This window comes from Argiope bruennichi, chromosome 2, assembly GCF_947563725.1.
Source record: "Argiope bruennichi chromosome 2, qqArgBrue1.1, whole genome shotgun sequence".
Lineage (NCBI taxonomy): Eukaryota > Metazoa > Arthropoda > Arachnida > Araneae > Araneidae > Argiope > Argiope bruennichi.
Window position 1 is genome coordinate 59208556 of NC_079152.1, and position 17856 is coordinate 59226411.

At 26.0% G+C, this 17856-nt stretch overlaps 1 protein-coding gene across 1 annotated transcript in view; it reads left to right on the forward strand.

Moving 5' to 3' along the window:
- Positions 1 to 1569: 1569 nt before the first annotated feature.
- LOC129955523 (carboxypeptidase D-like) overlaps positions 1570 to 17856 on the forward strand; it is a 57910-nt gene continuing 41623 nt past the window's right edge. Inside the window, exons 1-6 of the mRNA XM_056068230.1 lie at positions 1570 to 2462; positions 7465 to 7607; positions 8877 to 9046; positions 11935 to 12425; positions 13932 to 14123; positions 15970 to 16253. Coding sequence (XP_055924205.1) covers positions 1589 to 2462; positions 7465 to 7607; positions 8877 to 9046; positions 11935 to 12425; positions 13932 to 14123; positions 15970 to 16253 — 2154 coding nt within the window. The 5' untranslated portion in view covers positions 1570 to 1588. The remainder of the gene's footprint in view (positions 2463 to 7464; positions 7608 to 8876; positions 9047 to 11934; positions 12426 to 13931; positions 14124 to 15969; positions 16254 to 17856) is intronic.

Below are 17856 nucleotides of genomic sequence, written 5' to 3' on the forward strand. Positions count from 1 at the left end.
AAAGTAAAATTTAGACACATTTTATATTATTAAAAACAGAAATTTAACAGAGAAATATGTTTATGTTATAAAGGATTAGGTTGAAAATTGCTATTACAAGTATTTACTTTTTCTATATTATTCATTCTCAGAGCTAAGAATCATTCACCCATTGTTACTTAAAAAAATATAATTTTGCAAATGGGCAATTTAAAAAATTTCAATTCTATTATGAATATATTCTATTTCTTCTGATTATGTGTCATGCACAATGCACTTTTTTATGTTTAATTAATTTGGTTTGGATTTCTTTTAAACATATTTTACTGGTTACAAACTAAGAATTAAATATATACATATTTGTAAATTAATTAATATTTTTTAGAATTATACCTTATCAATTTATAAAATAAGTTTATCATAAGAATTATTTATGCAATTACCAAAACACTAACAAAAAAATTATTGGATTAACCCAAATAATTCACATTAAAATAATTTACTTTCTTTTACTAATTGATGGTGTTTTTATGACTGATGATAAAACTGAATTTATAATCAAGGCTCTTAGATTCAGTTAGGTCATTACCACTTATATAACGTTTAATTTATTCACTACTGCAATACTTTTTTTAATACACATGCTTTGAATATGATCAGAGAAAGGGGGGGGAAACTCCACAAGATGCAAACATAAACGTTCAATATAATGATAACTAAAAGATATAATAATTTGCATAAGATTGCAAAAGTGTTCTTTTATTTGAAAAATAAAAATTATTGCTCCTCATTCTCTTTCGGTGTTTCAACTGTTTGTTCTTGAAGAGGTGATTTTAAGCCGATCTGACATTTATAAAATACACTGGTTGAATCATCGCTATGAATAACTAAAGTAATACTTGAACGTCCACAATCTTGAATATGATTTTTGAGTCCTTGAAAGTTCATATTCTTATTTGCTCTGAAGGTGCACAGAGTCTTAATTTCATCCGTCTCTTTTTTCTTTCCAACTAAATAAGGCTTATTTCGTATTTCATCGTATCTTATATCACACCATGTGGGATGCAAGCGTTTCAGTAAATTTCTTGTTACGCGTTTATCTAATTCCTTACTATCCATTTATAAAATCGATACGATAAATAAGCTTAAGATGTGTTCCAGATTTAATGCCACTTAACTTGATAGGTTTCAGTCTGGTTTGAAAATAAAGTAACTTTTAGTCAAAGATTAATCCAAGTTTCCAATTTTTCTATAATTAGTAAAGAGAAAAGATTAGAAATTGATCGGCGAATAATATTCATTAATTAACAACTAAAATTCAAAAATCACACAGAGAACACGTACCTTTCATTCGTTTCGTTTACTTAAATCTTAAATACGGTTTTGAGTTGAGTTGCAAAAATAATCAGTATAATTGATTTAAATTTATAAAACTTCTTTTATCTTCGTTTATGATAATTTTTATGACTTTATTACATTTTTAATTTCAGTAATAATTTATCAAAAAGTAGCTTTAGATTGATTGTTACACTTGGTATTCAGCATAATCGGAAAACCGGAACTTTGACATTTGACACGACTTTGTTTTTGTTATTATTTCTGAGGTGTGATGGCGGCTATGAAGTGCAACAGGTGTTTCGGGCAAATTTATTTACAATGTTTTTTGTATTTCTTAATATTTGCTGCTAATTGTTGTGATGCACAACCACAAGTGTCTACTGAAATTCCAGCTGTCTGGAGTTCAACACATTATCATCATTATAATGAATTAAAAGAAACCCTTCATAAACTAGCGCAAGATTTTAGTTCTTTAGCAAATGTATATTCTATTGGACAAAGTGTTGAAAGGCGAGATCTCTTCGTTATTCACATTACATCAAATGTGACTAACGTAAAACCGATGTTTAAATATGTTGCAAATATACATGGGAATGAAGCAGTTGGTCGGGAACTGCTTTTGCATTTGGCGCATTATTTGCTTCACAATTACGGAAAAGATGCGAGAGTCACCAAATTAGTAGATTCTGTTGATATTCATATTATGCCTTCTGCCAATCCTGATGGATTTGAAGCCGCTACAGAAGGCGATTGCTATGGTACAAGACAGCCTTCAGGAAGAGAGAATGGTAATGGTGTTGATCTGAATCGTGATTTTCCTGACCAATTTAATATAACGAATATGAATAATATGACTGCAGGCCGTCAGCCAGAGACCTTAAGTCTCATGACATGGATTGTTTCTAACCCATTTGTCTTATCTGCTAATTTGCACGGAGGAGCTGTGGTTGCAAGTTATCCGTTTGACGATTCAAAATTTCATACAGTTTTTGGACAGAAGAGCCCTTCTCCAGATGACAGAATGTTTCAACATCTTTCACATGTGTATGCAAATTCTCATGCAACCATGCACAAAGGAAATGTTTGTCAAGATGATGACTTTAAAGATGGTATAACAAATGGTGCCGAATGGTATGATGTTCCTGGTAAGTGTTTCATTGACATCCAGTTGATAGCTGTTCCACTCAGCTCCTTATGGTACTATGTCTATAATAAGGAATGATAAATTTTAATTTAATTGTTTATTGACATTTTTATTCTGTTTGATTCCTAAGGCTGTTAAAATGTAATGACATGAAATCAAAATGATTAATCAAGATACCTTTAATTGATTATCTGTGTATTTTCATTATTGAAATAGTCTTGATCATTCCTAACATGACTAATTTGTGATGATTGTACATTTTATTGATCATAACACTGAAATTTGTAAAGTTTCTACGAGTTTTTTTATTTCGGAACTTCATTACACATCAATTTGATATAAGTTTTCTGGGCTTGTATCTGTTTATCCCTCCTAATCATAGCATAGTTTCACATTGTGTATGTATACATAATTTAACAAATGATGTAAAAAGATATTTTAATTCTAATATTAAAAATTATTACCAGTGCTGGACTTTATTGAAGTTCCGAGTCTTTTGCTTTATTTACCTAACCTATATAAATAACTTTGAAAATTTCATTCTAAATAAAATTATCCTGCTTCTAAAGCATCAAAGAAATTAAGTTTGATCATGTTTTAATTTACTATGAATTAAATCTGAAAAAGAAAAATGCAATTTTTACTGAGTTCTTTCATTGTTTTTTATGCGTTTTCTCCCCCCAGGTTTAATTAACAGATTTGTCATTTTTCTCTGCTCAGAATTGGACATCTAAATTTATAAAAAATACAAATAAATAAGAATTTTATTATTTATTTTTAAATGTATATAAACATGCAAAATTAAATTTGTTAGTCTCATGTTCTATATAAAGTTTAGTATGTAAGTAACTTGTAATATATCTTTGAATAATCTCCAAATCGTAAAATATTGCTGAAGGGATTTGACTTCTTTCCAAACTGTCTCTCGTTATATAAGCAAATTGTAACAATTTTTGGGTTTTTTTAAAAATAATTTTTTGAATTTTTCATTTTTTATACATTCATTTTATACATTTTTTATACATATTTTTTATACATTATAAGTAATATATTCTAAACACTTTCATATTTGTTTGAGAAATGCATAAAAACACTAATTTACCAACACAATTTGTCATTTTCCATTAGGAAATGATGCAAATGTTGATAGATGTGTTAAAATAAGATTGTTATAATTGGATAGGAAGAGTACTATACTATTTTGCAGGATTCTTATAACTGTTAATCTTTTTTCACTTAAAACATATCAGTTCAAATATAGTGAACAGTTGTATAAAATTTCTTGGGATTTGTTTAAACAAAGAAACAAAACTTTGCCTGGCATAATTTGTATGTTTTGGGGTTTATAGAAAAATACTTCTTAAATATTTGAGTGCTGAGTGAATATTTTGTATAATTTCCAAAAATGCTGGAAAAATTAATAAATGTAGCCTGTTAAGTAGGTCGTAAATATTTTTGTTAAAGAAAAATAACAAGCATTTGAAAACTAAGAAGCCCCGTGCTAATAAATTTATGAAAATTTAAGAAAAATAAAAAATTAAAAAATCTAAAATTCCTTAAGAGTTTCTCAAAACATTCTCTTAATTTGTTTAGAATTTTTATGTTCATTGAATTAAGTACGAATTCTCGTGATCTCTCACAGCTTAATCAGAAAAATTGATCTTGTTTATTATTTATTTAATTATAAGCATTTGTCACATTTTGGAATATTTTGAAATGAGTATTTTGTTATTTTTTGTATATGATAAATGTTTTTGCAGTTTCTTTTAATTTTTAATTCTAGTACTTTATTTGTTTCACTATTTAGAGATCAGTAGGTTTTTTTAAAAAAAATAAGTAATTATCTTTCATTTGAATTATTTTTACAGTTCACTTTCTAAAATACTGATTATAATGCATAATTAAGTTAAGATACTTTTTTTTAATATCGCTTTTTCTAGTAAACAGAATTACTAATTTACACTGTTCTTATTTCTTATTTTGATATATCTTTTACGGAACAATTTTGTTAAGGCCAAATGTTTGCATCTATGTGTATATGCTGTTCTGGAGTAGCTATTAGAAGACAATTTGATAAATTAAATAGAAAACTAAATAAGATTGAAAAAATACAATCAGAAAAATATTTAAACTCAAACCTCTATTAAATCAAATGAAAATTAGAGCTAGATGATTGATAGGAAATTTCATAATTGCTTTATTAAAGTATCCTACTGGTACTTGTGTGTTAATCAAGTTCCAGTGGTTAATCACCAAAAATATCATGTTAGTGTAATAATATGTGGTTAAGCCAAAATTTTGCCTAAATAAATACTCTAGTAACATCTTACTAATATGATAAAAGGCAAGATCATATTTGCAAGAGTCAGTTGATTTCAAAATTCTCTCAGTGATTGTACTAAATTTATTTTTATCCTCCATTCTTCTGTCATTAGTTCTATCTTTAGTTCCGTACCTACATTGCTATTCTTGAGCATAGATTCTGGATTCTTCATTGTTATTATGAATTATGCTTTAAGTCTTTATGCATTTTGTAATGTGCTTCTTCTCAAAACAACTAATATTGTTGCTGGTAACATACTAAAACTTCTTTCTTTAAGTAGTATAACTAACTTCTATAGAGTTTTAAAATAGTCTTAATTCTATAATAAATGTTGGGGAAGCTTTGGTGTTGTTGTTTGTTATCTTTAGCTAGGTTGGGATCGACATGCTATAATTCTATTTCTAGATCTTTAATAATCTTAGGGAAGACATCACACTTGATTATTTCCTTCATATGTTATATACTTGGAAGAGTTTAGATTGACTGAATTTTCACCATTGCCATCTTCTAATTCTTTCATATATATATATATATATATATATATATATATATATACTTTCCTTTGATTTAAAATGTTTTTAGATTTATGTAATATCTCTCTACAAGTTGAGTGAAGTTCTAAAATAAAAAAATAAAAATTCAAAAATGTAATAAAGAGCATGTATTATATAACACATATCATTTTAAATAAATACAAAAGTATAAAATAAATAATTAACCATATATTGCACTTATTGCCAAGCAGTGAAATTCCATATTTTTATTAATACGATTCACAAAACCCTAGTATGACCCAATTTTAAAGTGTGACATATAAAAGTTTTTTCTCTTCCATTCAAATGAGTATTTAAAAAACTTTACAGATAAAGGAATCACTGCTATCTTGTATGGCTGCATCTGCAGTATAAAAAAAAAATGAATTCTCAAGACGTTTATGAGTTTTATTTGTCTTATTTATTATCATTTTTTACGGATTGAATTGAAAATTATTTAGTCCAGAAGTTAAATTCAAATTACCTTTTGTGTATATCAATAAAGTACCCATGAATCATTTTTGGAAAATATTTTTATAAACCTGGCTTATTGACATGAGGTTCTTTAATTCTTTGATTTGTTTTTATTAGCCAAAAAAACTGAAAATGTTCATTTTTTAAAGCCTTGAGGATTATTATCTACTTAAGCTCTTAACAGATGCCTGAAAAGTCCAAGCGACTATGAGAAATATATCAGTCCTATAAATAACCCCTGCTCTCAATTAAATCATTATTTATTTGCTCTGAAAACTATGCAGAAGGGGTAATTGTTTATCTAGTCTCTTGTTAAGAAAACTCACTACCCTTACAACCCTTTAGGGGTAAAAAAAAAAAAGCTTTCTGATTAGACAATATTTATACCTAATAATCTTCTAAGATATCCAATAGCTAGATTCTGTCAGAACATCTACATAAATATCATCTTTCCTCATAGTTTCTGACAATACCTAGTTCATACTGAAATTTGCATTAGTTGATTATCTAGTAACAGGATTGCGTAGTTATCTGATAGTAGGGATTGATATCATCTTATTAGTTATTAATGTATTTACAGATATCATTTTTTTATTAATTTAGAAATTTTTATTTCCAATTAAACCAATAATTTCTCTATGTAAAAATCAGAAATATAAATATTCTTAGCAAAGTTTACATTTTTAACTTTTTAAAAAATAAAAGCTCTTTTTTTGGGGGGGGGGGGCAGTTATTATATTTTTCTTTTCAGGCCCCTTAAGTTCAGAAAATGCAAATAGTACATATATATATAGATGCAAACAATTTTATCAATATAGTAAAAAGATGTTTCTCTATCCCTGCAGACATGCTAATTATTTTTGACAATAACTTAAAAATTTTTAAGGTATCATTTTAGATTTTTTAAAAATTATTTTTGTAATCTGAAGTATTTTTTTTACCTATGCATTTTAAGAAATTCTATTCTCAAGTATGGATCACTTGTTTTGGATTTAAGCATTAAAAATGAATCCAGCTAATTTGGTCACTCAGAGGGTTAATTCATAATATTTGCAAATATATAAAATTCTGATCATACATGGAAAGACATAAAATGTTGAAGGACACATGAATTAGATGTTATATTTTATTCAATGAAGAATCAATAAATAGATACTTTTTGACATAATGTTTATTCAAGGTGACAGAAAAATATGAATAAGAGAATCACTAAAAAATTATGTAATATGTACTTTTGCTCATCTGAAGGCTAAAAAGTGCCATGGAATTACGTAACTTTTTAAATGTAAACTTACACAATATTAACTTTTTTATTGAATTGATTTAATTAAATTCAGTATTCATTTAAACTAAATTCTATTTGAATCAGTTTTTAAAATCATTAGGATCATTTTTTATACAGAACCATTTAATTGATCATAAAATTATATCTCATAGCTTTTACTTTACTATGAATTCAAGCTTTCACTTATTATACATCTTTAAAATATTTTCCTTTCATTACTTGAATTTGAGTTTGATGTAGTAAAATAGCTTTTGAATTTTTCATCTGATGTCTCTAATTTACTAGCTTTGAAGGAAGAAAAATGTTATATCATTACAGTTTTTCATTGCTAATTTATTTCTATAGGATTTCTGAAGTTTTCTATTAATTTTCTTTATTTATTTTGTAGGAGGAATGCAAGATTTTAATTACATGTTCAGTAACTGCTTTGAAATAACATTGGAATTGTCATGCTGCAAATACCCAAAGGCTGAAAACTTGTCAATCGAATGGGAAAACAATAAAGAGGCTCTTTTATCATTTATGGAACAGGTAATTTTTTATGTGTTACATGGTCTATAAAAGTACTTAAATATCATGTAATTACTATTATTGCACAACAAATATAACATTCACAATAATAAGTGGATTTTTTTAATTTTTCCTTCAGTTTTCATCATGGCCATAATATATAAAATTCTAATCATATATGAAAATATTTAAAATACTAAAAAAAATTAAGACGTTTTATTTCATTGAATTTATGATTTTTTTATTCCAGGTGTATAGATTTTCTGTACAGTCAATGGTATTCAACTTAATACACACACATGAATAGCAAAATCAATTGAGTCAATCCAAAGCTATACAATAACATTATGTTCTGAAACATATTAATTTAGTGGTATGAGAATGTGTGAGGATAGAACCCTGGACTTTGTGGTTTGCAGTCCAGTAACATAACCATGATACCAAAACAATTATTCAGGTAGCAGAGCTCTTAACTGGCTTATATGCTATTCACCACAATATTATAGTTGCAGAAATAAATTCTAATGGGAAAATATCATTTGTGAGCACTGATGATGACCCAAATTTTAAGTTTTTAAAGATATATTTAAAATTTAAACATCCTGTCCTTACTTGGAAATGATTGTTCTTTTGCATATTTTTGAATAATTTTTAGAATTTTAAAATCTCTGAACATATAAAACATAATTTATCTACTTTTAGAACTTTCAGATATTTTAAAAATAAACTTGGACATTTTTAAAAACACATTTTAGGTAAAATATTTGATTTAATAAGGTTTAAAAAACGGTATTAATTATTAAAAATCAAGTGTATTTTTACATATTTGAATCGGGTTGGAGCAATACTTGAAGATTGGAGTAGATATTTGAATATATTTTAGCAAAATAATTCTGCTCTATAAATAGTTTCTTGAAACAGTTTGGGAATCTGCAATTGATTGTAATGTGTCCCTGTTTAAGCTGCTATGGGATTTTGTTACTTAATTTTTAATTTATTCTTTACGCTATTTTCCTTCATACAGTATATCCAAACTTTTTTTTTTTATTCATTATGATTTTCTGTATTAAAAAAAAATGATAAATACATGAAACTTTTATATACTATATAGAAAGGCTGTTGCTAATTTCTAAAAATATATTAAATATACTTAATTTGGTTGCAAAATGCTATGCTTATTGATATAATTTTATTTCAGATAAATTTTAATTCTTTAAACAATTTAGTGTTTTCCTACAATAAATTTAATGAAATTAATTATAGTGTTTTTCTTTTCCTCCTTTTTTTCAGATTCACATGGGTATCAAAGGCAGAGTTGTAAATTCTGAAACTAAACAAGGCATTGAACAAACTTTTATACAAGTTAATGGCATTAATCATAATGTTACAACCACAAAAACCGGTCACTATTGGAGATTGTTACTGCCTGGAATTTATACTGTTGTATTTTCTTCTTATGGGTATGAATATTTTTTGTTGTCATTTTATTTTTATTATTGAAATATAGTAGGTTTGTATTTTCATAAATCTATAATTTTCACATTTTTTGAAATTTACCATTCCTTAGAACTATATGAATACTGTTTATTTTTTAAAAATTAGTTTTGTTAATACAAATTTCATTTAGTGAGATCATATAAATATAAATCAGTTACTTCAATGTTTTTTTAATATGGAAACTGTTTTTCTTCAAAATAAGAATAATAGCATAGAATATTTTAAATTATGGACAAAATAGCATTTAAAAAATGTTTTTTAAAAACTGTTTTAACTATGAAGTCCATAATTATTCAGTTTATGAAAATTGTTCATTTCAATTTTATTGATTCAAATTCCATATATTTTGATTTGATAATTTTACTACTGTAAAAAAAAACCCTTCTAATGTAAATAACTTATAGCTGGTTATCAAAATAAGGGAAACACCTTAGATTTATAAAGAATCCTTTATTAGTATGGTATAGAATCACTTTTGGCATGTAATACAGCTTAGATTCCCCTAGGAATCGATTCGCGCAAGTGTTGAATAGTGTTTAGAGGAATATTGTATCATTCTTCCTGGAGATATTGTGAGCATTCTGCAAGAGATGCTAGTGGAAGATATCGATTCTGTATTGAACACTCTAAAATAGACCATAACGTTCAATTATATTGAGGCCGGGTCACTGTGCGGGCCTAGACAGATGTTTAACTTCATCCTTTTATTCATCAAACCATGATTGGAAAAATCTCTTTGCATGGATAGATGCATTATCATCGTGGAAAATTCCATCTCTTGCAGGAAACAAAGTTTGCATTTTAGGATAGACCTGGTCAGCTAAAGTTTATCTATACTTCTCCCCAGTGATCCTTCCTTTCAGGTTTATGATTGATTTGGCAGAAAATTATGACATGGCTGCCCATATCATGACAAATCCACCTCCATGCTGGAGAGTTGGAAGAAGACAATCTTGATCATACGCTTGTTGTCTTCAAGATTGCCCTTCAAACATGCACCCATCTTGTTGTAGGGAAAAGTGTGAAACATGATTCATCAGACCATATTACTTTCTTCCACTTATCAATCGACCAGGTTTTGTGAGTGTGACATCACTGTAAACGACGTTTACCTTAACATCTGAGACAAGTGGCTTGGGAATTTTTGCTCTGCCATAAATGTTCTGTTTATGGAGGTGCCTTCTAACTATAATCACTGACACTGGAGAATCCAAATAGATATTGAGCTCTGTGGTCACTTTTGCTGCAGTTGTTCACTTTTTAGACATTACATTCTGCTTCAATACCCATTGGTCTCTTTCACTGAGATTATCTTTCTGCCCACTGTTTTGCTTTGCCGCGCTGTGTGTATGCTATCATGACTTTAGACACCATACCTATTAGCTATATACAAAAACCGACTTTTTGAAAAACTGGTTTTTGAATTCAATATTTCCAAAAAACCAATTTTAGCCAGTTTTTAAATTTTTGTAAAAAAAAAAAAAAATAGAATAGGGAAAAATATTTTATTTAATTTATATAAAATAACAACAAATGAAATCAATATCAAAGTCAAAATATAAAAACAAATTAACAAATAAACTTTTACAAAATAATGAAAACTCAAACAAAAATTTCAAATAATATTTATATTATTTCCACTTATTTTAATTTCTTCTAAGAAAATAGGATTTTAAAATTCATAAAATATCCACTGCATGGCGACTAAGTCTTGTTCTTATTTCGGACACAATATTCATTGTCTCAAATAATGAAAATTCAACTTTTAGTGTCTTTGGATTTGTAAGTTTTTCATTAGGCTCTTCAAGAAACTTATGAATTGATTTGTCCATGGTTTCTTTTAAAAAAAGCTTTATTCTGATATTGTATCTTCAGTTTGCTCTTCATCAGAATCGGTTTCCAGATAACTTAATAATTTCCGTTTTTGAAGCTAAAGAAAATACAGAAAGATTTCTTTGCTGAACTATTTGCGGATTTTGCAAATACAGCAAAAGAGTTACTAATTCTACTTGTTTTTGTTTTTTTTTCCCTTGAATTCGTTTTTCTAAAACGTATAATAATATCAAACTTATTTCAGTTTTTAAATTTTTTAGTTCATTTAACAGAAATTTAAATATAATATTCACTTGTTGATTAATTGGCATCTCATCACCCTAAGCTTCAGCTGCTAAATAAATCAGCCCCAACCAATAAAATTAAATTTTTTTTTATTTTTATTATTATTATTATTATTATTAAAGAGAAATATCCAGGTGTTCCGGAAAACTGTTTTTCTTAATTTAAAAACCAATATTCAAATATGACAAATTTACTTTTAAAAACCGGGATTGAAAAACTGTCAAACCTTAATATCTCTAGAAACACCTAAAGATTGGAATGTTATGGTCACTTGCTTTAGCAAGATGGACTCTTACAATTTGACCTCTTTGAAAATCTGAGATTTCCAACATTTTATGCTTTTGAAAAAAATCCAAGAATTGCAGAACTTCAATAAAGCTAATACATACTACCAGGGTATATATATACTTTGCTATTTATAAAAAAAATTGGTGACTTTTATTATATTTTAATGCTTATGGAGCACATTCAAAAATGTCACTTTTATTGACATTCCATTATTTTGAGAATCACCTGTATGCTTTTGAATTAACAAATATAATACTGGCAAATATTATTAATGAGGATTCTTTTTTTTTTCAGTCCATAGAATTTTAAGAGCTGTGGGAAAGAAAAGCACTTTTACCATTTGATCATTAATATAATTTGCTTAGTATAAACAGTTTGAGAATTAAAATATGATTTGGCAAAATTTATTAAATTTTTGTTCAGAAAAATGAATATTTATTTTTAGGTATCGACCTGTGACCAAATTAGTTGTTGTTAAAGAAGGAGTTGCTGAAGAAGTTAATGTTGAATTGCATCCTGAGCCTTTGCAACAGTTAAAAGAAATTACTCCTGCAAATGGTGTTCTTCCAGTTATTGTTGTAACTCCTAATTCTACTTCATCAACTTCCACAACAGTTGTTCCATCTTTGAAAGAATATTCAGCTTCAACAATTAATAATATGTCCAGTTCTAGCACATTCTCATTTACTGATGTTTCAAGTACCCTTTCTGCATCAAGTACTCCAGAAACACCTAATAAACATGACACAAATATTGAAATATCTTCATCTCAACTGGAATTCAAGCACCATCATTATGATGATTTAGTTGCTATTTTGAAGAATGTTACTAGAAAGTGTCCAGAAATTACAAAAATGTATAGTATTGGTCAGACAGTAGAAAACAGAGAACTGTATGTTATAGAAATGAGTGATAATCCTGGTATTCACGAGCCAGGTATGCATGAGGCTTAGTTTATTGAAAAGGGTTGATTATTAATTTCAGCCATATAATTAATTATAAAGTAGATTAAGCGTTTTTGTTATTAACTCCTGGTTTATATTTCATAATAATTGTGTTTTTTTAATGATATTTCTTTAAAAAACTGCTTGTTAAAAGGATTTATAATAATAATTTCATATTTCTAACAATGATCATTATTTTCCATTTAATGACTTATTTATAAAAAATCATTCTTAATCAGTCATATTAATCTTATAAGATAATTATGATTAATATAAAGAAATATCTTGATTTATGGTTGCTTTAAAAGGCTTTACATTTAATAGTATGTTTATTTTAGAAAAAATAAAACATAAACAGTAATAATAAAATTGCTTCCTGCTTCATATCTTTTTCTCTATCTACTATCATCTTTTCTATTTTTGGGATAATTTTGTTTATGGTGAGTATTTCAAAGCTGCCCCAAAGTGTATAATAGTAATTTTGATTTTTACAGAAGATTTGATTTTACAGATTTTTACAGTTTCCTTTCATAAATTTAAATATCACTAATTGCTTAACTGATAAGTATTTTCAAACTTAGAAATAAATCCACATTAAATATTTTTAATACTTCTGAATATTCACTATATTCTGCCTCCAAAATAAAATTTCTTGGTTGTCTCTCTTGGTGTATGTTTTGAAATTGATTATATATTAATAAACAATTTTTTTTTAAAATTATCTAATTTTTTTTTATCTGTAAATTTTATGATTGAGTATCAATGCTAAAAATTTAAAAATTAACTCTAAGGGTTTTTAATCTGGTGGAATACCTAAATTAATCAATAATTATGTATAAATAAAAGTTTTAAATATATTTGGAATATGAAATTTTTAGAGAAATTTTTTAGATTCTATTATATTTACAGATCATTAATATATGTAGTATCATCCATGAATTCTGAAAGTCTTCTTTGTAATCTGAGAGTATTTAAGTAACTAGTATAGTTCATCCAGTGTATAGATGTATATCAAAAAGAATCTCCCTATTAAATTTTATGACCCTTGAATTTAATTGGTGGTTTTCAGATTACCCTAAATTGCCACGCTCCCTTATACATAATGCCATCTTGGAGATATATCTCAGTTGTTTGGTGATAAAACCTAGGGACTATAAAAAATAAACAAGTACCAGTTTTACTTATCATCTAGTATAAATAATTACTTTGGATTACTTTGCTATAATTACTTTGCTATCATGACTTTAGACACCATACCTTTTTTTTTCATTTTTACTAAAATTGCAATTCCCAAATATTCAATGCTTGGTATTTCTCAGTAAACTCTTTTTATAAATATTTCATCAATTTTTTATTCAACTTCATAAATAATATTGAAATAATGTTTGGCTCTTATTATTTTGGGTTAAAACCTTTTATTTATTGTGTTGTAAAATTGCTTCATTTATGTAAATATAGTTTTATAATGATATTCATTGAATTTTTTTACTATATTTAGGTGAACCAGAATTCAAATATGTTGGAAACATGCATGGAAATGAAGTTGTTGGTCGTGAACTACTTTTATATTTAGTTCAATATCTTTGCAATCAATACAAAATTGATTCTCAAATCAAATATTTATTAGATAATACAAGAATACATATTATGCCTTCAATGAACCCAGATGGCTATGAAAAAGCAAGAGAAGGTAATTTTCTTATTATGCCAAGTCTAAGGATTTAGGTTTTAATGGTTTTGACTTGACTCTATTTAAATTCTGATATTGTGTAGTATACAAATTTATAATCTTGTGGTCATTCATAAAAATTGTCACAAAATTAAAAAAAAAATCATATTTATCTTAAATTAAAATGATTTTTTTCCTTTGATATGATATTTTAAATTGAAATGTTTTTGTAACAGATTTCAATTTTCTGCTAATTATGAGGATATAGTTATGACAAATTTAAAATTTTCTTTTGAAATCAATAAATTAATTTTTTAAATTGAATTTATTTTTAATTGAATTTTTTTAAATTGAATTTGAGAAATCTGAATTTGAATTCTTGCATTTTTTCTTATGCTTGTTATTAAGTTTTGGCTGTGCATAAGATAAAAAAAAATTTAAAGTAAATGTAATTAAGATTAAGAGAAGAATCTTGTGTGGAAATTAAAATGAAAAAAAGTGTCTTTTTTTTTTACATGTCTCTTAAATGAAATACAACTGTGAAAATAAATAAATGTATATAAATAACATAAAAATATTTCATAATTAGTCATTTAAAATTCATTAAAGGTTTTGAAAAATATGGTTAAAATAGATATTGTTAGTAACATTGTTTATGCCAAGCAATTGAGATTAACTTTTTTAGGCATAATAATGCCAGAAAACGAAGCAAAGGGTGTTTACAATTATATCAAATTCTGGTAATGTTGTGCCAAAAGTTTGTTCTTAATTTTGAGTGTTAATGCATGAATTTAGATATGCTATAATTTATTTTTAAATTACCGCTGCAGTCATATTCTTAAATTGAAATGATCTCTGAACTTCAAATTTGAAAATAATATCTTCTCATTTCAGAAAATGATAAATCCTGTCACTGTACTAACAAATAAATATATCGTAATTGAATTATGTTCTTTTCAATTTTGGTTGAAAAAGCATGGCTTTGCTATATTCAGAAGAATTAAGTTTTTCAGTTTTAAAAAATAAACTGCTGATATTTTATGAAATAATAATAAAAAGTTGGTAGAAATGTAGGGTTCATATGACTAAAAGTTTTTCTCTCATGCATAAATTAGGTTATAGTGCTAAAATAAATAGTATCTAAACAAAATGGATAAGAATTTATATAGCATTTCAGAAAAATTCATTTATTAGTTTACTAATATAATTGCTTCTTAAGTTATAGTTTTTGAAGTAAAAAGCAAAGCTAAAAAGAAAAAAAAAATAGTAATGAAGTTAGTTTATGTGTATTTAACAATTTTTCATCCTTATCCCATGTATCGATTGATTCGTTTAGAAGCACTTGAATGCATACATCAATAAAATGGGTCTTAAACTCTTAATAAATATAGGTATTCAAATAAAAAAATAAATAATAGGACTGAAAAATAATATAAGGAGCTTAAAAATAAACCAAAGAATATTAATTTTCATAACCTTGTCAAAGATAATATTAAAAAAATTCAGAAATAAAGTACTGTCACAAATTTCTTTTGTTAAATTTTATATGATAAATCAATTAATTCATTTTTCGATTATTAAATATATTGTTTAGTTGTATTTGAAACTAAAAAAAAAAAAAAATTGTGGAATAAAAAATATCTGAATAATGTAGCACTGTGTTGGATATAATTACTTATCTATTCTGTACAATATTGTAGTATAAATTATGCTGTTATAAATTATGAAATATGCAGTGATGTTAAAATGTTTTTATAATTATAGTATTTTTTACGACAATGCTTTTAAATTGACATTCCTATATTAATGAAATGTAAACTTTTATGAAAAACTAATGTTCTGTTAAATTTATAAAATAATTTTTCAGGAGATTTTGATGGTTTTGGAGGCCGAGAAAATGCAAATGGTATTGATCTAAATAGAAACTTTCCAGATCAATTTCATTCAACAGATGAAAATGCTATTCTTCAACCTGAAACAAGAGCTGTTATTACTTGGATTTTATCTGAGCCCTTTGTTTTGTCTGCCAATTTACATGGTGGGGCACTTGTTGCAAATTATCCTTTTGATGACAATGCTGAAAATATTGATAGATATAGTAAAAGTCCTGATGATGAAGTTTTCCGTCGGCTAGCCACTGTTTATTCCCAAGTAACTATCACCTTTTTTTAAATTTTTTATTATTATTATTATTAATTAGCCAGTTACAAATTTTTGTTTGAATTGAATTTCTATGATTTTTGGTTTCACCACTGTAAACACGATTAAAATTTTGAAGAAATATATAGGTTAGAGATAAAAGGAATATGTTCTTTAAAGCTCCTATCAATTTCTTTTGCTGATTTAGATTTCATTCAGTATATGTTTTTCATGAGTTTGAAACTTTTAAAATAATTAATACTAAACAATTTGCTGTATTAGTGAATTAGAAAAGTTTAAGACTATTCTCTCTCTTATTTCTTATTTTCTGAAATAGGGTTTTGATTATTATTGACAGTAATTTCAACTAAGGAACAATTCTTTCATAAAATTATAACCATCATAAAAGCAGATTACGTATTTTAAGATAAATTTAACTAATCTGTATATTAAATTTTGTAAAAGTAAATAGAGATAACTGCAGAAAATTGTGATGTATTCATGTTTTACTATATTCATGTTTTATGCTTCTTGCAGAATAGGCCTATTAAAACATATCCTATTCTGAAAACCTATTCTAAAAAATTACTGTATATCGCAATCCTTGGTATAAATTTTTGTTTTCTCATTTTCTAAATTGTCAGTGTTTGTTCTAAAATTTTTATGTTTTATTTATAACACAATTTTATGTAAGAAGAGAAATGGTTATAAACCTAACAAACTTTATAGCTTGATTTGAAGATGATTAACTTTGTTTATTTTCAGTTGTCTTTATGTATAAAGAAGAAATACCATTAATTGACTTCCCAAAAAAATTTTCAATTTTATGTTTAGATTGCTTCAATTTTATGTTTAGAAACATGAAATTTGATTGTAGTGACTTGATGGGTAATTAATACATTATAATAAAAAAGGGATTTCTTGAAATCCTCTGAATTTTAAATAATTAAATTAATCAAAATTTTAATGTTTTTACACAGTAATTTAAGAGCATATTTTGACATAACCCTTTTTATAACCATTTTAAAATTTAAGAAATGGTCTTTTCAATAAGACCGAATTTAATTCCATATTTCTAGGTTTCTTTTCAGATCTTTCAATTACAAGTTTTTACTACTGTTAAAGTTATGATAATAATTTTATTTTCAAAGGGGGATAGATATTAATACCAAAATAATGTTTTCAGTTATATTTTTACAATAATATACCTTAGCAACAATAATATACCTTATAAACATTTTTTTTAATTGTCCCCAATAGTTAAATTTTGTCTTGTATATTATTACTTTTTATTTTTTTAAAATTCTTCTGATGTATAACAAAGTTGTAAAATACTTGTCATATAGCTCAAGCTCAATATATAAAATTTTTTCTTTATTTGATAAATTTTGTTAATTTTTTTCATGCTGGCTTCAGTCTTTTTTTTTTTTTTTTTTCACATAGCAACAAGATTTTCCTTTATCTTTGTATTCTGATAGCAAATTTTTGGCCATCTTTTAATTTCATAATATCTGTAATTCTGTCTTATTATTGTTAATTGCTACAACCAGATATTATTTTTATAAAGCACAATTTAATTTGTATTTTTCAACTAGTTTTAAAAGCTGAATGTGAA